A 26,435-nucleotide genomic window follows, 5' to 3' on the forward strand; every position below is an offset into this window, starting at 1 on the left:
TATTATTATTATTATTATTATTATTATTATTATTATTATTATTATTATTAACCTTTATTTATAAAGCACTGCAAATTTACACAGTGCAGTACATACAATCCTTTTAATTGGACGGTTCCCTGCCCTCAGGCTTACAATCTAACAAGACAGAACACAAAAGGAGAAGGGAGTAGTGGTGAGGAAGGGACCTCTCTAGTAGCATGTCCTAGAGGACATATAGTCTGACCTCTGTTCAACATCAGGATGTCACTGGAAAATGGGACAAACCGAGGGTTTTCTTGGCATAAAGAGGAGTTTTGCCATGGGATGCCCCTCAAGCTGAGACAGTATGACCCACCAGGGACGTAGCCAGGATTTTGGGAAGGGGGGTTCAAGACTAAGTGCCACCATTTTGAGAGGCTAAGAGCCCCCCCAAGACACAAAAAGAGGGTCGAGCGTTTACCCTCGACACCTCGATGGCACCACTTTAACTTCCGTTATGGCTTCTTGCTATGGAATCTTGGGATCTGTAGTTTTGAGGACCTGTTGAGTCATCTGCCAGGTGCCACAACAAACTACAAATCCCAGCATTTCACAACATGGAACCAAGGGCAGTTAAAGTGGCATCAAACTGGATTATTTTTTCAGTGCAGATGCAAACTGAGTCCTTCCTCTGAAGGTGTTTAGATCAGATAAATTCAGCTCGATAAAGCAAAGTGCAGCTGCACGAGCAACGAGCGGCAGCCACTCTGTTCATGCTCAGAGACACTCTGCTCATGCTTTGAGACACTGTATTCCAACTTCTGAGCTGAGCTAAGAACCCAGGCTGCATCCACACAACATTTCATTCCCACTTCCAAGAGGGATTTTTAATTTTAAGACACACACACACACACACACACACACACACACACACTTTTTAATTCCAAGACTTATCTATCTATCTATCTATCTATCTATCTATCTATCTATCTATCTATCTATCATAATTTTTAATTCCAAGCCATTATACGTTCCTTTCTTTTTATAATAAACAAACCCCTTTAAGAGAATCCTAGTTTGGGAGAAAGGCAGGGTATAAAATCAATCAATACAAAATTATTGTGCAATAGTCCATCAGTGCATGGCTTGCATTATAAGACTTTATAACTTTAAAACGTTATACATTTAAAAACAATTAAAATCACAGTAGGCTCAGAGTGCTATAGAATCATGGAATCATAGAGTTGGAAGAGACCCCAAGGGCCATCCAGTTCAACCCTATTCTGCCATGCAGGAACTCCCAGTCAAAGCATCCCCAACAAATTATGTAATGGAGGTGTCCATCTACATTGTAGAAAGATATACTATAGATTAATGCTATGGAAAATCACTACCTTGAGTCCGTATATTGGGAGAAAGGCGGGCTATAAGAAAATAACAACAACAACAACATCTGGGTATTGTAGTTTTGTGAGACATTTAGCCTTCTTTGTCAGAGAGCTCTGGTGGCACAACATACTACAAATCCCAGGATTTTCCATAGCTTTAAAGTATTGTTGAACTGGATTACTTCTGCAATGTGCAGCCTTATTAGACTGCAGTTCCCAGCAGTCTGTGGTGCTGCTGGATGATGGGGCCTGCAGTCTAGCAAGCATTGCTTGGAGCAGGGCCATAGGACTCCACAGCCCCGATTCATCATCTTAGATTGATTCCATATATTAATTAATCATAAAATCATAGAGTCAGAAGAGACCCCAAGAAGGGCCATCCAGTCCAACCCCATTCTGCCATGCAGGAACTTTCCATCAAAGCACCCCCATTGACATGCTGAAAAAGGGCCAGCTAACTGTATTTTATTCTATTCTATTTTAAAAAAGAGAAAAAATAAGGCTGGAAGGAAGCCTCTTGCCTTTCTGCATCACAGACCCTCATCTTTTTTGTTGTTGCAAAAATCCAGAAATGACTATTTTTGAAAACATGAGTCCATTCTCAGGAGAAATGTCCAGAGTAGAGTCTGAGTCTCCTTTCTCTGGACTTCTGAAACCTAAATGATTCCAAAACCCAAAACTGATCCTGAGAACATCTGGTCTGACCCCAACTCAAGGAAACTTGGGAATCCTGAAGGTTTAGATCAATTACTGAATTATTGAATTATACAAGGAATAGTGGTCTCAGGGTTTTGCTGAAGCTCAGTGTACAGAAGCACAACATTATTTTTAAAATATTGTGCATTAAATTACCTTCAGTCTATGTCTATGAGACGCATATGAAACATACATGGATCCCATCTCCCCTTACATCCCATTAGACATACTGTATAAAAATATACCAAACTCTGAAAAACTCCAAAATACATCTAGTCCTCAGCATTTTGGATAAGGGGTATTATTATTATTATTATTATTACTATTGCATGATCTTAGCATCACCATGGAAAAGGTGCAGAGAGAATTGGTCATGTCCTGCCTATGAGGCTGAGAGAATGTGACCCTCACAAAAGAGAATGTGGGAAAATGAGGATCTGCTGAACTTTTCCCCTGCCATTCGCTTCTCCTTTTGTCTCTTGTCCCTTTAGATTGCAAGTCTGAGGGCAGGGAAATATCTAGTAAATTGTAAGCTGCTCTGATAGCCTTTTGGCTGAAGAGCTGGGCATAAATTATTATTATTATTTGACATCCCCCTTTGACATCCCCACCTCCTTCTTCTCTTTTGTGAGCATTTGAATGGCAGAGCATGGTGTAAAGTGGAGAAGGCTCCCTCTTTTTGTTCTGTGAGTGAGAAAAGATGGGGGGGGGAAATCACACTAACAAAGGAAATAGCCCCTGGTAAAAGCCAGGATGAATGGTAGCGTTTCTTACGTAAAATACCCAAACCCTGGAGGTCGAATTTGTCAGCTCAAAGTCTCTCTCTTCCCTTCATTTTGATATTATTAAAAATAATATTCTTACTCATTGATCGAGAAGTGCTCAGAAATTTCTTCTCTCTACAATGTTATCGAAATTGTCGAATTAGGCATATTTCTCCTAATTTTCGAATTTTGGAGAATATTCTTTACATCCCTACTCAAAGCACTACACCATGTTGGTTTATTGCAGTGAAATACTCCAAGCTTTTTTGGGTACTTCAAAATTAATGTTCAGATGCTTTGGTATGAAGTCACATCACCCAATTTTCATATTTGCTTCCTCTGGGTCTAATCCTGCTTTCCATATTACATATTCTGCATATACATTAAGTAGATAGCATGAGAAAATGTGGTCATTTTTGACCCCCATGACAATGGCAAATGAATCTGTTTCTTCATATTGTATCCTGACAGTGGTCTCTTGTCCAGATTGTCCAGGTTGTGCACAAGGACAATCAGATATTGTGGCACTCCAATTTCTTTTTGATAGAACCATAATTTGTCATGATCTACACAATAAAAGGCTTTGCTGTAATCTATAAAGCACAGATTTATTTCCTTTTGAATTTCATTGGAGAATGCCTTTATCCCATGAGTTAGCAATATGATTCCTTTTCTCAAACTCTGCTTTTTCATCCGAAATATAATTCCACCCCTATGTTAAGTTATGACAGTCCAAAAGGGTGAAAGATATAACTCTGTGATATAATAAGTCTATAAAAATAAAAGAAGGTATGTCTGTTACTATGCAAAGGGGATCTTGGAGACATGCAACAGTGGGTTATCTGTTCTTAAAACGTATCTCTTAATTTCAATTAATTGCATTTTAATCTGTCTTTATGGGAGCTAATGTGGCATAGTGGTTTGTGTTGGACTACAACTCTGGAGACCAGGGTTCACTTCCCAGTTCCCAGTCATGGAACCCACTGGGGGACCTTGGGCAACTCACATGCTCTCACCCTCAGGGGAAGGCAATGGCAAACTTCCTCTGAACCACTCTTGCCAAGAAAACTCTATGACAGGTCTGTTTTAGGATCACCATAAGTAAAAAAAACTTTGAAGGCACATAACAACAACCTTTGTGTTACATCTTCAGCCACTATATAGCAGAGATTCCTTGGCCAGTATATAGCTTTTCAGCCAATGTAAGTTGAAGCTGGGGATGGGGATGAGTCTGAGGGAAAGGCATAGGATTACTTCTTTCTGTGGGGTAGCTTTCCCAGGCATGGAGAGGCTGCTCACAGACATATAGGAGTCCACCATGGCAGTGGCCTGTCAACTTTACTTAATTGGAGAAGGCATGATGTGCTCAGCTCTGACAATCTGCTACCCTTCCATGAAGGCTTCAGTGTATCCTTCTAAGGGTTGTTCCAAGCCATGGGAAGCTGGGTACCTTTGCTAGTAGACATTGCATCTGCCCTGCAAAAATAATGCAGTTTAACAATGCTTTTATTGCCATGCCTTAATGCTATGTCATTCTGGGATTGTAGTTCTGTGAGTTATTTAACCTTCTCTATTGAAGTGCTCTGGTGTCACAACAAACTACAAATGCCAGGATTCCATAGCACTCACCCATGGTATTTAACACAGTGTTAAACTGCATTATTTCTGCAGTGCAGATGCAGACATAGGTATATATACAACTTCTGTCATTTTGAAAGGTCACATTTTCTTTCTTTTCACACACATATAACAGCTACACAAGATAAATGGAAGCCCAATCCTGGTTTGTTTAAAGTGTCACCAATCATTTCAACTGCTCAAAAGGAAATTTTCACTTCTAGAGAAAAGGAGGGAGAACAACTTCTGTTCTCCAGCTCTTTGTAGAGTTTATGTTAGATCTATAATGCAATAAGCTCCACACATGCTCCATGAGACATTTTAGATTAAACCTGAAAGAAGACTAAGCCAAACCAATTATTTGTCTGTGACCATGACTTGCAAAGGGAATTGTCTGTGTCCAACAGGGAACAGAAAGACCAAACATGAACTTCAGATATAGGCTCATGAATCTGAGTCATTTTGCTAAACAGAGGAAATGAAAGGAACATAGAATTCTTTTTACAAATAATGCAAATAATCTTTTTTATTTAATGTACTTTTCAAAAATAATTTTCAAATGCAGTTAATGTCATATACAATTTCAGGAAATGGCTTTAAACATAAAAGGTATTCCTGAAAACATGGTTATCTGATATGAATGGTATGTCCATCAGATATTTGCCTAACTCTAGTCTTCTTACCAAGCAAGAGAATGAGAAGCAAGTAATGCTGTGCAATGTACAATGCTGTACAATGCTCCACATACAACCAGTGCTTTAGAATCCCATTCATTAGGACTGCATTAAGCCTTTGGTAATGAAGCCAACACCACTCCCCAGGCCTTAAGTGATCGAACAGAGGGAGTGGGAAATATGTTATTCTGTACAGTTGCTACTGTGGCCAGCTGTTTACAGTTTGTTTCTTAAATCCTTTGGTCCTGGGAATTCTGCAAGCATTCTTTGATTCAAAGTGGCCATATTCTGCGCTCTGGAGGCCAGGTCTAAGCTGGCCAATACCTTAAGGCCCAGCTCAAAGGAGAAGTAAGGCACCATTGGAGGGGTGACTTGGAAAGTCACCCTCCTTTAAGCCAGGCCTTCAAGTACTGACCAGCTTAGATCTGGATTTCAGAGGGCAGAATATGGCCACTTTGAATCATAGAATCATAAAGTTGAAGAGACCACAAGGGCCATCTAGTCCAACCCCTGAATACAGGAAGACAGAATCAAAGCACCCCTGAAAGAGACTATCCAGCCTCTGTCTAAAAACCTCAGGATACTCCGCTACTCCAATGCAGCATATGAACTGCCAAGAGCCCTTACCATCAGGAAGTTCTTTCTAATATTTAGGTGGAATCTCTTTGCCTGTAGTTTGAATCCATGGACTATCGTATCACCTCTTAACCTTCACTTCCAGGTCATTGTCATACACTAGGGTTGTAAATCCTTAACCTAGGGTTGTAAATCCTATGGAAGCATGGATAATAATGGTAGTTTCCTGCTGTTGTGAGAGAAAAGAACTATTCCTATATATAGAATTCTCATGATTTTTTAATGTCTTGAAAATGTTGTGGAGGAATTATTCTGCAGAGATAAACAGTGTTTTCTTTGCAGGAAACTATTCTCTGTACAGAAAACACTTTGTTTGTTTGTTTTGGTTTTGCCCATAACCACAGCTGCTATCCTGTTCAGTATTTACAAGATCATAAACCAGATTTACAACCTCATAACTTTTGGGATTGACATTTATGGTCAACATGATCCCCAAACTCAAGCTCTTAACTCAGGCTGTGCACCAACCAAAGAGATTCCAAGATGTTGTAGATCAGGGCACTGAGAAATGATTATTGTGATGCTTTCTTGGGGCTTGGCTACTTCATTTAAATAGTCATTGTTTTCTAATAGAATTTCATCCCCCCCACATGCAATTCAGAAGAATCTGGGCTTTTTTGCAGGGGTGGTGTGTGAAAACCTCTTCAAACTCTGCAGAAAAAGGAACTGCAATTTTTTGCTTGTGTATCTGCAAGTATCCTTGAGGATACATATTGTCACACCTGTGGCCATCGGTTCACTTCACCATTTTTGGCAGAGGAAGGGTGAATAGGTGCAAATTTGCGCAAGAAAGTGAAGACAATTAACTGCTAATGTGAATGTGCAAAAATCTGCAGCAATTCACATAATGCATTTCTGCCCTTGCAGGATTCCAAGGAGTCCCTTAAGCTGTTTGTCTCCATGTGTCCCATGACTAGGAAAGTACTACAATTATCATTTCATGGTATATGGATCACAAGAGTCTTAGAAATCCTTCAATAGTGGCACTGTTGGTCTTATGGGGTAGGTTTACATGAGGCAACATTGGCAGAAGAAACTATGTTGACAGAGCTCCATCATTGTAGTTACATCGGCTGATGCAAGCTCTCAGCCTAGGTATTTTCCCCAAACAATAATTCCTGAACAACGTTTTGGGACATCAGATATCAGAAGACAATTGCATAAAATGCTCATTGGTCTGTTATTCTTCCTGATTTTGTTGTTGTTGTTCTGTGAATGAATAATTATATATATTCGTTACATTCCTATTACACACAACTGTAGGCTGTAGGCTGCCTCCTCTTTCAACCAGCACTGTTGTCTCTTCTTATGGGGAGAAGAGTACCTCATCTGCTAGCATGGCAGAACAAGTGGCCGGATGCATGTGAACTGTCACAAGTGAAAATGGTGAGGCAGGCAGCAGCATCCCCCATGTAATGTCTGGTGGTGGTGGTAGTGGGGAGGGAAGCAGAAGATGGTTTATACCACAGACATTAGAAGAACTACCCTGTTACCTGTTGCAATCCATGACACTTAAAAACATTTCATTTAAGTTAGATCATGCCTCATGGAAGTAACTGACCCCTTTATGCCTGTTGCTTTGTTCATGGATAACCACTGCTCAGGCATGCGGAGAAGTGAACAGGGTAGTGGATGTGAGTTATGTATGCACCACTTCACTGATGTATGTGGTTTCTTTCCCACTCCATGGAGCACGTAAGCTTTTCAGAGAATCATAGAGCTGGATGAGACCACAAAATACATCCAGTCCAATCCCCTGCCATGCAGGAAGACAAAATCAAAGCACCCTAGAAAGAGGCCATCCAGCCTCTGTCTAAACATTTCAAAAGCAGGACACTCCACCACTCTCCAAGGCAGCATACTCACAGCCAAGAGGCATCAGGACATTTTTTCTAATATTTAGGTGGAATCTCTTTGCCTGTAGTTTGAATCCATTGCTCCATGTCCTAGTCTCTAGAGCAGAAGAAAACACACTTGTTTTGTGCTCTTTCCACATTACATTGGTATGCAAAAGCCAGGTTTACACACATCTTGTGTTGTGGAGTCAATATCCCACAGAAATACCAATGATTGCTTATAAGGTAAGCAGGATGAATACATCTTAGTTCAGAAAAAAATGGGACCGTGGATTTCAAGATTTAGTCAGTACCAGTTAGGATTTTTAAAAAGCCTCCCCTTGATATATGGGATTTTCAGGCCTTCTGTCTACTGTTAAAAGTGGATTATTTAGTGATGGATAGCAGATGTTTGAAGTGAAAAACGTGGCTGGGTGTTTCTCCTCATTCGTTGTGTAATTCCTATCTGTCAGGGATTTCAGCAAGTTTAAAATACAGAACAGCTATGTGTATCTCAGCATTTTCAAACAGTCTCCTTTGTGCAGGACTTGAACTGAGACTAAGTGGATTTTTATGTCCATGAAATTTTAACTTCTTGGGGATGCTATACAGTTCTAGAAGATTCACTTGTAACTTGTGATTATTATTTATTTTTGGGCACTTGTACCTTTTGTTTGTATTTCACTCACAAGTGATCAATATAAGAGGAGATAAATGGACTAGGCAAGTCAGTGAAAAGCTATCAGAACTTGAAGGCTACCAGTGCATCCATTTGAATGCAGTTTTTTCTTTCTTGAAGGCTGCATATCTGTTCTGGGCTTCAGGTCAACAGTGTGTGGGCCCAGAGCCAGCAGTGAGCAGAGCAAAAGTGGAACAGGGTTGAGCTAAATTTTTCTTTCCCTTTTCTTCTCCTCTTGCCAAAACCTTCTTTTCCTCTTCCTTTTTCTTCCAATCCATTGGACTATCAGGAAAAGGGCAGACTATATTTGTTCATCACATATGAGGAGGGCTTTTGAAATTTTTAGACCAAAGTTTGCATCCAGTTCTATGGCCTCACTTGAACTTGATGGAAGACACACCTTAGAAATAAGATGTTATACTGAATGGCTGGGAACCTGTTGGTGACATAGGCAGTTATAAATGCTCTTTACATCATTTTAATGCCAGTGTGTGAGGAGGTATCCAGTACCTCCATATGCAATTATGCACTTGAGGATGCAGCCAACTTGCCAGTTCCAGAGTGAATCAATGGTTACATTATTATTTAATATAACATATTATGCATTTGCCCATGTTAATAGTTACTTCTCTGTATTGTATTTTGCTATGCATGTTGCAGTGGGCTATAAGCAAGAAAACTTTGGATGGGATTGGAGTTCAGGGTTGCAGTAGCTCACAGTGCTTTCATATGGAAGCCTTTCCCTGCCATGCTTTAACATGCCATTTGGCAGGAATTTTCTTGGGGCATTACACCAGTGTATCTCTTGGTTACACCAATAGCTGTACCATTTACACACTTGCTTAAGGAAATACCCAACAGTCTCATTGGAAAACTATTTTCCCATTTTGCAAAGGCATGTAGGCACCTTTCCCATGGCCAAATTGACTACCACAACAGTCCTGGAATGGCTTCTGGAATGGCTGGGAAACTACCAGTCATGTTACCATCTGCCATGGCTGCTGTCATCCCATCTGTGTAAGTATACAAGCAGAACTTTGTGTTCTGCCAGTGTTAAACAGAGCCTTAGCCTCTTTGTACAACACATGTGTTCTATCACTAAGCAACACCTGCCCCCTTAATATTATTATGCAGAATACAGATATGGAAGAGAGACTGACATGCCTGGCAACACCTTATAGGTTCACGGTAAAGTTTACATTTCAACCAAATTCTCGCTGTTTCATAGCACATTCTCATAACTACTGTAGCCACTATGCTATATCAAGTTCCCTATGCACACACTTTCTATATTACTGAAAATACTAGGAATGTTTCTGGCCTTCACTGGCTGTTTCTAACTAGATTTCAGAACTACATTCCAGAAGGTTGCATTCAGTCTCATCTACCAGCAGGATGGATACCTATGATAGAATAGATTCCTTCCTTCTCCCCTCCTGCACTGACAACCTTGTTTTGATGTGGATGCACAATCCTCCAAGCAGGTTTGAGGGCATATGAAGGGCTATGAGGGAGAATAGGATGTTGGGAAGTCCATTTTCTTGCTTGGAAGATGCTAAATGGAACACTGAGCCAGCAAATTCTGAAAAACTGTCCAATGTTTTCAGACATATGAGCAGAACCCATAGCTAAATTCATCATATGACGTTTTGGAGTAATGTGTCTACTTCCCACCCACCCCTCAAGCTGTGAAATAGCAACCAGTTTTCAAGTTCTATTAATTTGCCATTTTGCTCATGGGTGATAATACTGGAAAGGTCATGATAGAGAGAAATGAGTAGTATCATAGAGAACCTATTCAGTACAAAGAAAGGTTAGATGTCTTCTGAGGAATAGTTTCAAGAATGCACTCACCTGTTTGAGATAAAAGCGGTGTGTAAGGGACTTTCGGTTCTATTGCACTCATTGGCGGAGGTAGCAAGGGGTTAGCAAAGCTGCGGAGAGGATGTGTAGGCCGGACACATGCTGTGGGAATTGTCCTGCTTGGAGCATCCTCATTGCTGGGATGTTCAGGCTGTGCTTGTGGTAACATGGATGTCTGCTGAGGGGCTGGTGCTTCGCTCACTGCTGTAAGAAGATAAGTGGAGAGGAAATATAGCTACAGTGAAATCCCACTTAAATTGTAAATTCATATATATTCTTGTTTATCTGTCACATTCCATGCCCTGATACTGAGGCTTTTCGAGGAACTGGACCTTTCTTTTAGGGGTATGGCGCATTTCACTGAGGCAGATGGATTTCATGTAAGATGGTTGGGGATCCGATTTGGATTTAAAGGAGTTATCTAAAGTACTAAATCTTATGCACTAAATAGGTTTAGAACCTTAGATAGCTCCTTTAAATTCATGCAAAAGTTTAAGTTTAGACTAAAACTTCACAGATATGGCAGCTACCAGCAGTAACTTGCATTTAGAATTTTCACAACTCATCTTGAATAGCTGGATATAGATTTTCAATAGATGGCTATAGATATCTATATATCTATATAAAAATTATTTATGTTCAGCAACAGTTTAATGTAACACAGAACTACATATCAGCTATACAGTGTCATCTTGTTGGTAAACTGTGACATTGTAGAACTGACCTGAAAGCACAACCAAATGTGTAGTATCCATAACCATATATCCACAACCTATGTGCATATCATACACAACCATGCCAAATGTGTATGCACACCCATACATGATAGCACTGTTTGCATAACTCCACTTCCACAGCCTTGAGCTGAATATGGTCATTCTGCATTGGCAAAAGATGTCCAACCCCTTCCGTAGGATAATTTATGTAGTCATAAGACACTAACTGAATTCTAAACAACTGAAACATTGATAATTATAATAATTATTTCTTGGAAGTGCCATCTTCATCTGTAATTAGTGAATGATGGTTCACAATGGGAATGAGTTAAAGATCTGTCAAAAGATTTCTAAGTTCTATTTCTGCCCCCAGTGTCCATGCATCTGAGGAAGTAGACTGAAGTTTACGAAAGCTCATGCTGCCAATTTCTTTCTTTCAGTTAGTCTCGAAGGTGCTACAAGATTTCTCTACCCCCAAATATCAGTTTGCCTAGCTTGCAATACTCAGGATATATTCAGGTCAAAAGTTTTACATATCACAAGGGGATATTGAGCATATTGTTGTTGAATTTGAATCTATTTCACTCCCAGTTTCTGGACACACAAATAAAGCCCCTAATCCAAGGCTGTGGAAATCTCTTGTCCAACTCAATAATTCTCTTGAGCCTTATAAAAAAGGGGCATGAGAGAGATGAAATTTTAAGCCTGTTAAATATAGTGCAACCAATACTATGGTTTAAGCCCAGTAGCTAGTCCCAATTATTAGAACAGACCTACTAAATCAATGGGATTTAAATAGGTATTCACTCAGTATTTGATTTAGTAGGTTCACTCTGATTCACTTTGAAGAGTTAATCTGACTTGAGGGGGTGAAGATAAAAATTTTTTCCTGGAAATTGTCTGAAAAGTAAGTCATAATATGCAATGAAATGGAATCAAACACTATTTGCATCCTTTAGACTGTTCTCATGCAGAATTAGAATCAGTCCAGGAACTTATGGGGTAATTATTTATGAATTTGTACATGCATAAATTAACTGGCCTTAACTTTTCATTGGAGTAGCTGGATCCTTGGATTTAATTATTGCAAAAACAGACAAAGGCCTGTGCATAGCAGCCATTGCTAAGGAAGACAGTGAGACAAGTTCCTGTGAATTGGATCCTTTGTGTAGACGGTTAGGTCATTACAATGACTGCTTTTTCTGATGAGCACTATAGCTAAAGAGGTTGTTTAATCTCTCTTTAAACAACCTTCAGATCAATTTTTTCTTGAGAGAGCTGTAATATTGCCAGAGTTCTTGCTTTGTGCTTTATTATCTTGTATCCAGGATAAACTTTTATGTGATCTGAATAATCAACCAGAGCTGCATGTATAAACTGAGGCTATCCTACTGTCAGGAGTCTTCCGTGTAAATGAGGACTTGTAGGAACAGCCCAAGCACTTTCATTTCTCAATAGCAGGCTCAGTGCCAAACCAGAAACATGAACTCAACTGGCATCTCCATGCTAGACACAAAATCAATGGAACTTATTTCTCCACAATGATTTCTGTGTATGGGATACAACTGTTGGCAGTGTTGTTCATGCTGTGCATGATTATTCCCACTGACAAAGAAAGGAGAAGTTCTTTTCAAATTGCAGGCCCCTGTTTCAAACACAAATTGCTCTCTCTCTGGATTTCATTTTCTTTTACAAGGCCAAGGCCAACTCTTGTTAACTGGATTATCATGCCAATGTAAAGAGGGTTTTGTTTTGTATTCTGGATGTTGCAGATGGAGGTATCCAGTGCCTTGTTGCAGGAAACACCCAGTGCCTTGTTTTGGTTGCCTGTGCAATGGCAGCTGCCATACTGGAGGTATCTAGTGCCTCCATGTCCAAACGTTTTGCTTGCTGTGTAGTGGATTATGACATACTGGATGTATTGTGTACCTCCTTGCAGATGGTTTTACTTGGTTTTGCAATGGCAGCTGGAGGGCACCAGTCACATTTCTATCCCTGATCCACCAGTCACAAATTGGCTGTGAACATGAACCAGGAAAGCTCTTTCACACTATTACCCAACTGGCTATTTTTTCCCTACTGGAACTCCATTTTAAGTATGTTGGTAGAAGGGTGTGCTCCCCCAGGTTTTTAATATGCTAGCAATGCTGTTCAGGCTGTTCATAAGAGGCCCTACTTCCACACTTCAACTGCTATTGTTCAGCTACCTCTCTTTTTCAGTGAGGAGGCAGATCAAAAGAGTCACATAATGCAGGGCTGTGAAGATTTTCAGATGGCACCTTGCAAGCTGTTACTAGTCAGTGCTAGACTGGACTGAGCCACAATTTTGCTGCCTCCAGTGGAGTAGAAAAGGACAAATTTCCCAACCTATCCTGATAAAGGTCCATAACATCAAATGCCATACAGATTACTTTGGCACAAACCCCTTTTAAGCACCTCTCCTCCTTCTGTAGCACTAAAATAGCAACACACTAAATAGTAATAATTTGCTGTGGTTTGACACCAACCAAAATCTGCTGTCTGATTCAGCTGCCTCACTCTGCCTAATCATAGGATCCTGGATAACACTTGTGTTGTTTTCACCCTTGTATGCATGAAAGATCAATGTCATAATCTTCAGAAAAGAGCAGTCAGGCACCATCATGCCTTGGCCCAGTGGCTGGTGAGAGGCCCTACCTCCACACTCCAACTGCTATTTCTCTGGCCTTTGAGGGAGTGAAGAGCAGCCAGCATCTGCAGAACTTAATCCTTCCTCTTTTCCTTATGTGTCATGTCATATTTAGATTATAAACCTGAGTGCAGGAGACTGTTAAATTTATAAGCTGTCCTAGACGGCATTTTGGCTTAAGAGCAGGATATAAATACTCTAAATCAATCTACCTATCTAAACAACACATAGAATTCTCACACATGCCAGCTATCCACCCACTGTCTGTGTTACCTGCCCTAGATGTTTCTTCTTTGTAGTAGATAGCAATGAGTCACCATTTCAAATTATATAGCACTGACTATATAATGTAGTTGCACTCCAGATCATTGTGGCAAATGTGAAATATTTTCACATAGCTACCTGCCTCTGCTACCAGCTAATTTTCTGGAATGGGACAGTCTTTGGGAAGAGTCCACTGAGATCCTATTGCCTGGGGCCAGCCCTGTGTTCATTTCTTTCATATTCAGCAGCCTGAAGATTCAGCCAAGGTAAGGGCTGTTCAACAGTGGAACAAACTCCCCCGGAGTGTAGTGGAGTCTCTTTCCTTAGAGGTCTTTAAACAGAGGCTGGATGGCCATCTGTTGGGGATGCTTTGATTGAGATTTCCTGCATGGCAAGGGGTTGGACTGGATGGCCCTTGTGGTCTCTTCCAACTCTATGATTCTATGATCACAAGACAATAATTTAAAAATCTGTTTTTAATCTCCCACAGATTAAATAGATATGGAATGGACTGCATTGTGTTTCTTCTGTTTAAAGCAATTACTCATTATCAGGACCTGCTATGCAGAAACTTCGGGTACAAGGTTTAGGGATGAATGTATAAATTACAGGCAAAAAGGACAATGAAAGCTGAACACGAATCTGAGGAAGTATGCTGAAGTCCATGAAATCTCATGCTACCAACTTCTTCCTTTCAGTTAAGTCTCAAAGGTGCTACAAGATCCCTGTGCATGCTGATTTTCAGATTAACATGGTTATACCTTTGAATTGATAGGAAGCATTTGTCACACACAACAAAACCCCCATTTGACTCCCTATTTCTCTAACCCCCCCCTTTTATTATTGTTAACATGAACAATCTATTTTACAATCAAAGTAATAGACATTCAGAAAATAAATATATAGAAAGAAAGAAAAGGGAGAAAAAATAGAGAAAGAAAACTTATTTTGTAGGCAGGTAGGTAATTGCCTCCCAATTATTACAGGTTAGGACATAGTAATGACTATTGGCTAAACCTCTCTGACATGATGCAGCCATAACTTCAGTGGCCACCTGGAGAGGAGAAAGAATTTGGTTCAATTTTCATGTCCATTTGTTGCTTGGTTACAAGTCTGGCAGGGGCAGGAACTACGTTAAATTATTACTTCCATACATTTATTCATGTCAGTGAGTGTTTCATTTGCCCAAAGTGGATAAAGTTAAATGCATCAGGTTTGTACCTGAAGTACCTGCACAGCAGGACCTGATAATGAGTAATTGCTTCAAACGGAAGAAGCACGTATATACCAGGATTGTTAAAATGACACACCTTTTATTAGAGATAGTGCATGGATACAAAATACAGATTCATAAAAATGTCACAGCATAATTGCAGCACACTGTGTCACAGCTGGGCAAACTTCCATTGGTCTGATTCATAATTAGTCCAAGAATAATCTGAATAAAACAGGTGCCAGAACAATTAATATAGTTCTTCCCCCAATTATAAATTAGAGCAAACCTTTTAGAAAGGTTTGTTGAGGGAAGAGTGAAGTGGGGCAGGGGATTGAATTGGCCTAAGGTATACTTGTGGGGGGAAATTCAGCCTCCTAAACCCCAAGAGTTGTCCATCTTGTTTTAGATCATGTTAAAATTATTGTCAGTGATATACCAGAAGCTTTCTTTATGCCTCAGTGTAACCTGCACTCTCATGAAGCTTATTATCCCCAGTATCTTAGGCCCGTTACAGACCGCCGAGAAGCGGCGATCTGCCACCGCCGCCGGTTGCAGTGTCCGGGAACCACAGCAGCCAAACAGCACGGTTCCCGGATGCTGCAAAGAAGGAGCGCAAAAATTGCGCTCACTTCTGGGGCGCGACGTGCGGACGCAGAGCGTCCGCTACATCAAAATGGTGGCGGCCGTGTGGAATGGCCACTGCCATTTTGACGTAGTCATTACGAGCAAGGGGCAAGCGCGTCAGGAAGTTCCGCCCCTCACGCGTAATGATGGCGCCTCATGGGCCCTTCTGTAACGCACCTTAGTCTGTTTAAATAATACTTCCCATAAGCAAAGTAGCCTAGAAGGGCTGAAGACATTATGGAGTACTTTGGGCATTCCTGAACCATTTTATCTGTACATCTCTGTGAAGTCTGCACCCTTTCCAGTGTGAAAGCTCATCACTCTTGTTTGCAGCAAGTAGCAAGGTATGAGGGTGAGTGAAAAACACACACATTTTTGGTAGGAAAACAATATTGTGTGTGTGAGCATGTCTGTCCAAACACAGTCCAGGCAACCAGAGAAAGGCTTGTTGCTACACAACTGATAGCAGAAACATGGCACCTGCTAATGACAAACAACACAACAGAGCAGCTTTCAGTACAGCAGTTACTTTCATTAAAAAGCAAAAGCCTTAAGTCCCAAACAGAGTTCATTCACAGTCTTCGAGTCCGGCAAGAGAGTTCAACAATAAGCAAGTCAGGTAAATGGTACCTGAAGTCAACAGCACAGAGTTCAGGAACACTACAAGGAGCCAGGTAGATCAGATTATCTGAGACAACGCCTGGAGGGCAGGGCTGTGAATTTATGGATCAGCAGCTCAATGCAGCAGTTGCCTAATTAATTGCTGCTTCCTAAAAATCCTGTGAGACCTCCTCAAACACTCCCTTTGTAGTTTCCACTTGGTGAAGGTAGCTATGAGTAAGTTGTTATCTGTATCTGAATGGACAGAACTCTGCCAGAGCTGGTACTTCACTGAGTCTGTATCTGAGATGTGCGGTTCTAGAACCTCCTTGTGTTCTGATTATTAGCATGTCCCAGCAAGTCTACTGCTTCAGTCTCCAAGTCAGAGTCCCTTTCCATGTTCTGGAAGCAGGGCATGACAATGTGTGCAAAACACATCAGTTTTGAACAAAGGAACCATGGCCTAAATCATACTGTTAGATCTGACTACAATAATCCCATTGAATCACTTGAATTTACCTATATGTTTACTTGACCAAGCACTCGGCGGTTAACTCTGTGGGTCTGCTTTTGCTCAGAGTAAACAACAGGATCCTAGCCTCTTTGTGTTTCTGGAAACAATGAGAGGGAGGTGTTGCATGAAAAAAAAGGTAAGCTCTTTTTTTTACACAAAAATACAGTTTTTGTGCAAAAAGAAATCTAGAAGCATACTTTTTTGTTATTGAAAATTACACATTGATCAAAGAACACTGCAGGCTAGGAGTTGCTGGTTTGTCAACTTTAGTCAACCTCAGAGAGGAATTAACTATCAGCACCCAGCTTTGAAGGAAAGAATTGGCAAGAGAAACCAGGACCCATGCAGAGGGGTCATGGAAGACGCCTCTTGCCCAGGATCAAGGAAAGGGAGACAAAGACTGTGGAGTATGATGTTCTCATAGATGATGCTTTGTATGAAACCCGCTACATTAACTGTGCAAAATAAATAAATAAATAAATAAAAATCAAGCACTGTTGTTTTATATAAAGCATTTTTGAAGACTTAGCATGAGGTTATAGACTTTTTAAACTCTCTCTCTCTCTGTGTGTGTGTGTGTGTGTGTGAGGGGGGGAATTCTCCCAGGTGGGAGGAATGTCACATTATATTATTATGGGCTAAACCTGTGTGAAGGATTTGTATTGCTGCTGTTTTTTAAACAAAGAAAGCTTAAATTTTAAGGTTGTTGAATTCCAAGCTGGATCCCCAATTCTCTGCTTGCCTGCTATAATCTCAGAGCCCTAAGAATACAGAAAACCCTGCAAATGAGAAGCACATCTCAATATGAGAAGCATGTCTTAATATTAAAACAAGTGGTTTAATCCACTGCAGGTAAAAAGGCTCTTAATATCTACTATTGAGAATGCCAAGAGCTTAACAGTCAGTCACGCAACACAGATTGAAAACCCCCAAGACCCAACCACATTATTGTTTTGCTGGAGGTAAAAAGCTCTGTGCTTATCTTCGTGATGAGAAGAGGCTGTTGAACTCTGACTGATAGTTCTCTTGCTTTGCAAAAGCTGATGCAACACAGAAGACTCGGCAGAATGAAGCACTCAAGTCAAAAGTGCACAGCCAGGTGAAATCTGCAGGCATTTCATTATTATGGTGCTTTCTGCACCGCCATTTGGGACGTCCTCCGGACGTCCCATTTTAAAAAAGGGGCGTCTCTTATAGACGCCCCTGGGCCTAGTACGGACTCCGTCCGTACAAGATGGCGCCGGTCCTTCTACATGGCCGGCGCCATCTTTGTGTATCGGACGCTGGGCATCCGTACGTGTCGCGCCGCTTGTGACGTAGCGAGCGCGCCCCTGGCGCCTCGCTACGTTGCAAACGCGACGGAAAAAGAAGCTCCATTTTGGAGCTTCTTTTTCGGTCCGCGCGGGAGTCGGGCCGTGTGAAGGCTCCGGCTCCCCTGCGGACCTACTGGCGGCGGCGGCAGACCGCCGCAAAGCGGCGGTCTGTACCCCGCCTATGAAAGCCTTCCACAAGGGTCTATATTTTACTTTGACCCCAAATGAGATTCTAACCAAGAAGCAAATACTGCCCTAAAATGCAGTATTTTCAATGCGATTCTGCCAAGCAGCAAACATTGATCTAAAATGCATATTTGCAATTCTTTCTCAGACTCAGATTATTCAGTCCCACGAAAACAGAAGGGATATTTTTGTGAGAGCAAATTGGAGGCATTGGAGAGAAGCTACCATGGAAAATAGAGGTCATTTGTAGGCATTGGCCATAGAATAAATGTGTTGTTCTGCTTCTTGTCTTATAGGGTTGTAATCTATAGATAAATTATTGCTAGTGATATTGCCCAACCTTGGAATTATCCGATTCAAAGTGGATACTTGCTTAAGGCCTAATGCAATACAGAGCTGTTTGAAAAAGTAAAGCAGGGCTGTCAATATACTCATATTGAGCTTTCTAGGTATGGTAAATCTCAGTTTGTCCAAATTCCAGCTAAGGTCCAAACAAATCTTACCAAATGCTCTCAAAGGGGGATTTTAAAGGTTCAGTACACATAACAAGCCACTGTGTCTTGGGGTAGGTGGCAGTGTTACATCTAAATAAATGCTAAAACAGGGATGGGATTTTAGATGTTGATGGACTGTAATTCCTAGCATTCCTCACTATTGCCTATACAACCCAGAGTTGCTAGAACTTGCAGTGCAACAACATCTGGAGGGTGGCATGATTCTCACTCCTTTGCTAGAGAATGCACTGAAATCAGTGCTTGGAAGGACAGATTTAAACTTAAATAAAATAACTACCTTTTTGGTAACAAGGGTATAATGAAGCAACATCTCAAAAATAATGCAGTGAATGGGAAAAAAAGCTACTGGTGTAAAAAGGATCATTTTCTACTTACTTTTCAAAGCTACCTTTAATGACATTTTAACTATTTTTTTTAAGTTTTAAGCCATTTCCATATCATTCCTATTTTTAAAAAAGTAACAAAAATAAGAGAATGCAACTAATGTACTAATGCTAAATTACTTTTTAAATGTTGTATTTGAATTACTCACTGAAACACTACAATGTGTAACAGGAACAAGTTACTTTGACAAAGTAAATCCCAATCTCTGAAAAATATTATACTGGCTGAGGAGATATATCCATGTTAGTCAGTCTTCTGGAAATTTATGGCCCGTTACAAATGGGCGTAAAATACGTCCTGGGTACATACTAGGGTTAGGGAAAGTGCATGCCTTATGCAATCACCTAACCCTAGTACGTCCCCAGGACGTACAAAATAGCGGTGCCCTATACACATACGGGCCACCATTACGACGTCATGAATGCGCCACCTCTAAATGGGGTGGTGCGGACGTGATGTCTTTGTGCTGCATGAGGGCGCATAGAGCGCCCTTTCCATGGTGCTAGAAGGAGCTCCGAAACGGAGCTCCTTCTGCAATTTGCGTCACTGGCCCAACCTTTAGATGGCTGCACCAGCGACGCAAGGGAGAAAGGGGCTGAGCGGCCCCTTTCTTCTCCTCCCCACCGCTGTCAGGTGTCCTTGGGGCATGAAGCCCCAAGGACACCCCTTTCCAGGCCGTGGGGAAGCGGCCTGGAAAGCGGCGGGTCGGGGCCTCGGAGGCTGCCGCTCTGGCAGCTGAGGCCCTGATCTGGCGGGGAAAGGAGCACCTACAGGCCGCCCCAAAGGGGCGGTCTGTAATGTGCCTATTTTACTCTATAGATGGCCAGAAGACATCTGAGATACCTAGAAGTACAGCTAGGTACTCTGAGGTTTGGCTCCAGGACTCCCTGTGAATACCAAAATCAGTAGATGTTCAAACCCCATTAAATACATTGTTCTAGTGAAATTTGGAATGCATAATTTTTTAAAAAAAATATTTTCAAGCCATGGATGCTTAAATCCATGGATAAAGAACCTGTGGATACAGAGAGCCAATTGTACAGGGAAAAGGCTTCAAAATCCTCCTAAGTGCCAATGTAATGTGGAACTTCCCATTACTTATTGTTATCAGAGAATATCTAATGAAAGGCAGATAAGAGGTAGATGATGATAAAGGCCCTGTCATTTAACAGAGTGAGACAGCTGTCTCGGGTAGCAGATACTGGGAAGGCATTTTCGTGGCAACCTTATAAATACCGTTTCTAAGCTTCCTAGCTATTTTTCTTTGCCAGAAGACAGAACCACAACTTGTTCTCTACTACTAGCTGATTGCTTTTGGTGTGGTGAATCAGAAGACGACTCAGGGAGCTATTCAGACCACCCCTTTAAGTGTTACAGGGATTTGTAGATTTACATGATCTTTAGTCTTCTCTGCCACAGTGCTAGTGCCTCACAAAACTACAAACTACAAATCCTAGGATTCTATAGACAGAGCCATGGCAGTTTATAGTGACGAAAAAATGCATTCGTTCTACAATGTTGATGTACCCTAGGACTTGGAAGGGAAGCTGTGAAGGACCTAGTCAGCATCAATGAGTAAAAATATATTGCTGAATACTAAAGCTAGGATGGTCCACACCATAGTATCCCCATCTCTCTATATGGTTCTGAAAACTAAATAATGAAAAAAGCTGATAGGAAGAAAATCAATTCATTTGAGATGTGGTGCTGGAGATGAGTTCTACAGATACTGTGAAATGCTAAGAAAACAATTGCATGGGTCCTAGAACAAATCATGTCTGAACTCTCCCTAGGAGCAAAAAGCATTAGTGATAGCATTTTCATTTCTATACCACTTAATATTGAACTCTCTCTAAGTAGCTTACAATCTGAGGGTAGTGGAGTCCCCCTCCTTAGAAGTCTTTAAACAGAAGCTGGATGGCCATCTGTCGGAGATGCTTTCATTGTGATTTCCTGCATGGCAGGGGGGTTGGACTGGATGACCCTTGTAGTCTCTTCCAACTCTATGATTCTATGGTAGGGGAACATCACACGGGAGGCTTACTCTGAGTAAATCACCATGAAACCATCAGAAATTCTAAAAAAAAATGTGATTGGGGTTCACACCTTCGTGAGCTTCTCCTGTCAGTAAATCATCATGGATGCGTCAGTGCTCTCTTGTCCTGTGAGTAAAGCATCCTTGGAGCCGCCATTTGGCAATAATATGATCTCTTAGAATCATAGAATCATAGAGTTGGAAGAGACCACAAGGGCCATCCAGTCCCAACCCCCTGCCATGCAGGAAATCTAAATCAAAGCATCCCCGATAGATGGCCATCCAGCCTCTATTTGAAGACCTCTAAGGAAGGAGACTCCACTACACTCCGAGGGAGTTTGTTCCACTGTCGAACAGCCCTTACTGTCAGGAAGTTCCTCCTAATGTTGAGATGGAATCTCTTTTCCTGCAGTTTGTATCCATTGTTCCGCGTTCTAGTCTCTGGAGCAGCAGAAAACAAGCTCGCTCACTCCTCAACATGACATCCCTTCAAATATTTAAACAGGGCTATCATATCATCTCTTAACCTTCTCTTCTCCAGGCTAAACAAACCCAGCTCCTTAAGTCGTTCCTCATAGGGCATGGTTTCCAGACCCTTCACCATTTTAGTCGCCCTCCTTTGGACACTCTCCAGTTTCCTCAATGTCCTTTTTGAATTGTGGCACCCAGAAGTGGACACAGTATTCCAGGTGAGGCCTGACCAGAGCAGAATAGAGTGGCACTATTACTTCCCTTGATCTAGAATGGAAGTTCCATGGATGCTTTACTGACAATTTACTGATGGGAGAAGTGTGTGGGGGTGTAAACTCCGATCACGCTTTTTTCATGATATCGGACGGTTTCATGGCAATTTACTCATGGTAAGCCTCTGATGTGATATTCTCCGTAGTTAACAACAACAACAATTTCTGTTAATGTTATTTGGAATATATGGTTGCAAAGTACCATACCCCAGTGTTGAGCCCGTGATTACTGAGAAGGAATCACCATTCTGAAGTAAAAGGAAACTTACAGCACTGTCTTGGAAAATCCATTTCTAGACAGTGCAAGATGATAAAGTTTGCTAAGTGTATTTACAGATGCCCCTATGTTTGGTTTCTAAGTATGTATGCAGATTTGTGGCAACCATCCTATCCACCTCTCTCTAGCAAAGGGAAGAAGAAACAGGAAGTGAGCTTATAGGAGAAAGGGAAAGGAAGAATTTATTGCAACCTATAAAACCTAGACTGACTGCAACTTCCCAGAGGGCCTTTTCTGCAACTGCTCCCAGCCTGTGGAACGGCCTGCCGGACAAGATCCGTCAAAGCTATCAAGAAAGCTATCAAGATGGATCTCTTCCAGCAGGCCTTTCCAGAATAAACTACTTGGCCATGTGGTGATTGCCCCCCTCACCCCCAGCACATATATCACTGCCCGCCCTTTCCCACCTGGGCAGCGGCCCGGAGGACTGCTCCCTCACCGCCGGAGCGGCGTTTTTCGTGGGGGCGGGGCCGGTGAGAGTGGCCCCATAAAGCCGGCTCCCGGCTTCCCCCAGAAGACACTGCCCGCCCTTTCCCACCTGGGCAGCGGCCCGGAGGACTGCTCCCTCGCTGCCGGAGCAGCGTTTTTCATGGGGGCGGGGGCGGTGAGAGCGGCCCCATAAAGCCGGCTCCCCGCCTCCCCCAGAAGACGCCCAGAGAACTTGCTCTTTTGCAGTGGACTTGCAGCGACCCAACGGACTCTAGGATTGTTTTTGCAGCGCAAGGGGCAAGAGAGCTGCGCCATAGTCAGCTTAGAACAAAGGATGACTGCTGTGTCTCACCTCTGTTCTTCCTGTGGTTTGCAAGGGGGAGGGAGAGGGCATGGACGCGGGGAGCGCTTCGGCTGGGGAGGAAGAGGGTAACATCGATGTAAGCGGAGCTCCCATTGAGGTGGTGGAGGTATGGCGGTAGGAAGGCGGACTTGCGTTACAGAGGAAGGCGAGATCGATGCTTAATATCTATCTCTCCTTCCGGTCCCCCTCCTAACCAAAGGGACCTGAGGGTCATTCCAACCATGCCACAAACCCTGTCTCTGCTCCTGTGCAATGCCAGGTCGATTAACAACAAGGCCCACATCCTCCATGATCTGTTGGAGGACAGCAATTGCGACCTGGCTTGCATTACCGAAACCTGGCTTGGGCCTGAGGGAGATGCCGTGTGGGCACAGGCCCTCCCTGCCGGGTTTTTGGTGAAGGACCAGCCCAGGTTAGGTGGGCGGGGGGGGGGTGTTGCCTTGGTCCACAAGAACACCTTGTGTCTCACCAGGAACCACATCCGACAAACTTCTCTTATCGAGTGTATTTACCTGACCCTGAAGGCTAGGGACAGTCTAGGGATTCTGTTGGTGTACCGGCCACCCCGTGCGCTAACGGACTCCCTTAACGAGCTGACACAACTGGTTGCAGAGCTGATGTTGGAGACGCCCAGGCTACTAGTCCTGGGCGACTTCAACATCCCCTTGGCGGCCAGCTATGTTCCATCCAGTGCGGCTCGGGAATTCATGGATACCATGGGCCTGTCCCAGCTGATTACGGGTCCAACGCATTTTGCGGGTAATACACTGGATCTGGTTTTTTGTACGGATGCGGAAAATCCGTGGGCAGAAATAACCAATATTTCCCCCCTGCCATGGACGGATCATTTCCTCGTGGAGGCAAAAATCAAGGCTTCTACCCAGATCCCCCCCGGGGGGTGGAGGACCTATTAGGATGGTCCACCCTCGAAGGCTGATGGAACCCAAAAGGTTCCAGGAAGCCCTAGAGGGGAACATGATTGGAAATGACAGCGACTCTGTTGATGCCCTGACTGGTATTTGGAATACCGGTCTCTCTAGGGCTATACACAGTATCGCTCCCAAGCGCCCTCTCAGGCCTGCTTCCAAATGTAAGCCCTGGTTTACGGAAGATCTCCGGGCGAGGAAGCAGGTTCTGCAACGGCTAGAGCACCGCTGGCGGAAACACCTACGCTTAGCTGACAAGGCTCTCCTAGACCGCCTTTTGGAGGACTATGGAGAGGCGATACGAGCAGCTAAGAACTTGTTCTATGGTGCTCGTGTCGCGTCCGCGGAGTCGCGTCCAGCAGAGTTGTTCAGGGTAGTCAGGGAGCTAACTCAGCTCCCTCCTGCCCCGAACCAGATCCTTGAACCTTCTAAGGCCTGCTGTGACCAATTTAACAACTTCTTCGCGGATAAAACCTCTCGGATAAGCGAAGGTCTTTAACGCCGGCATTAGGGCAGAACCAAGGGTAGAGGCATCCAGAGCCTCCGTGGACTCCATTAAACTGGATCAGTTTGAGTTGGTCAGTACCGATGATGTGGACAAGAACCTTGGAAGTGTTCGGAAGACAACCTGCTCTCTCGATCCCTGTCCCTCATGGTTAGCAGTTCAGGGGGGACCGGCAGTAACCTCGATGTTACACCGGATTATTAATACATCCTTGAGGGACGGGCAATTTCCATCCAGCTTGAAATTGGCCACCATAAAACCGCTGTTAAAAAAGCCCTCCCTCGACCCCCTGATACATAGTAATTATCAGCCAGTCTCACTGCTACCATTTTTGGGGAAGGTGATCGAGAGGGCGGTTGCAATCCAGCTTCAATCGGTCTTGGATGAAACGGATTATCTGGACCCATTTCAAACTGGCTTCCGGGCGGGTTATGGGGTTGAGACGGCCATGGTCGCCTTGGTCGATGATCTCCGTCTGGGCATCGATAGGGGAAGCGTGTCCCTGCTGGTGCTCTTGGACATCTCAGCAGCTTTCGATACCATAGACCATGGTATCCTTCTTGAGCGCCTGGTAGAGGTGGGAATCGAGGGCACTGCGCTCCAGTGGTTCCGGTCCTACCTCTCTGGGAGGTTCCAGATGGTGCAGCTGGGAGATGAATGCTCCGATAAGAGGGCCCTTACAACTGGGGTCCCTCAAGGAGCCATTCTGTCTCCCATGCTCTTCAACATTTACATGAAACCGCTGGGAGAGATCATCCGGAGACATGGGGCGCGGGGTTATCAGTATGCTGATGACACCCAAATAGTTTTCTCTATGTCTCCGACTGATGCAGTGACCGAGGATGGCGTCTCTCCTCTCATGGCCTGTCTGGAGTCGGTAATGGGCTGGATGAGGGAACACCGACTCAGTCTGAATCCAGAGAAAACGGAGGTACTTGTGATAGGTTCCCCTGGTCCAGGAATGGCGGTGGTTCCACCTGTCCTGAACGGGATCACGCTTCCTGTGAAGGACTCCGTGCGCAGTCTGGGGGTGCTTCTTGACTCGTCGCTCCACCTTACAGCTCAGGTGAATGCGACGGTCAAGAGCACCTGTTATCAGCTTCGGCTTATTCGCCAGCTGCGCCCATACCTGGCCCAGAGAGACCTTGAAACGGTAGTACATGCTCTGGTAACCTCTCGATTGGATTTCTGCAACGCGCTCTACATGGGGCAACCCTTGTACCAAACCCGGAAGCTACAGATGGTACAGAATATGGCAGCCAGACTGGTCACTGGTACTTCCAGGGCCTGTCATATCACACCTGTACTTAAAGATCTACATTGGCTGCCCATCCGCTTCCGGGCACAATACAAGGTGTTGGTGATAACCTATAAAGCCCTACATGGCTTGGGCCCAGGATACCTGGAGGACCGCCTCTCCCCATACACTCCGCCCCGCACCCTCAGAACATCTGGGCAGCAACTTTTGAGGGTCTCAGGGGCTAGACTGGCCTCCACAACAAGGAGGTCATATACCATCGTCGCCCCGACCCTCTGGAATACGCTGCCCTTAGAGCTCCGCTCAGCCACCTCCCTGGCCCAGTTCAGGAGGGAGCTAAAAACCTTCCTGTTCAGGTTGGCGTTCCCTGAATTAGATTCCAGCTAGTCTCTCCCTACCCTTTGACAGCGATGGCAGCTGGTTGCTGGGGCTTAATGCTGATGATGTGTTTTAATGTTGATTTTAATATTGTTATTGATATATGTACCTGTATTTTATCGTATTATAGTTTGTTGTTCACCGCCCTGATCGTTGGAAGGGCGGTATATAAATAAATAAAACTTGGGTCCAAACTATCTTAGAGACCGCCTCCTCCTGTACAATCCTCCCCGCGCTCTCCGGTCCTCTGGGAGGAACTTACTGCAGCCTCTAAAATCTAGGCTTGCGGCAACCTCCCAGAGGGCATTCTCTGCTGTCGCCCCCAAACTCTGGAACGACCTGCCGGATGAGATCCGTCAGATAACATCATTAGACAGCTTTAAAAAAGAGGTCAAGACGGATCTCTT

At 43.3% G+C, this 26,435-nt stretch overlaps 1 protein-coding gene across 1 annotated transcript in view; it reads right to left on the reverse strand.

Annotated features, from left to right (window-relative positions):
• The window catches only part of DCC (DCC netrin 1 receptor), a 401,229-nt gene that overhangs the window by 23,436 nt on the left and 351,358 nt on the right, over positions 1-26,435 (reverse strand). The window contains exon 21 of the mRNA XM_042447857.1: positions 10,105-10,317. Coding sequence (XP_042303791.1) covers positions 10,105-10,317 — 213 coding nt within the window. The remainder of the gene's footprint in view (positions 1-10,104; positions 10,318-26,435) is intronic.

The sequence above is a fragment of the Sceloporus undulatus genome, chromosome 2, assembly GCF_019175285.1.
Source record: "Sceloporus undulatus isolate JIND9_A2432 ecotype Alabama chromosome 2, SceUnd_v1.1, whole genome shotgun sequence".
NCBI lineage: Eukaryota > Metazoa > Chordata > Lepidosauria > Squamata > Phrynosomatidae > Sceloporus > Sceloporus undulatus.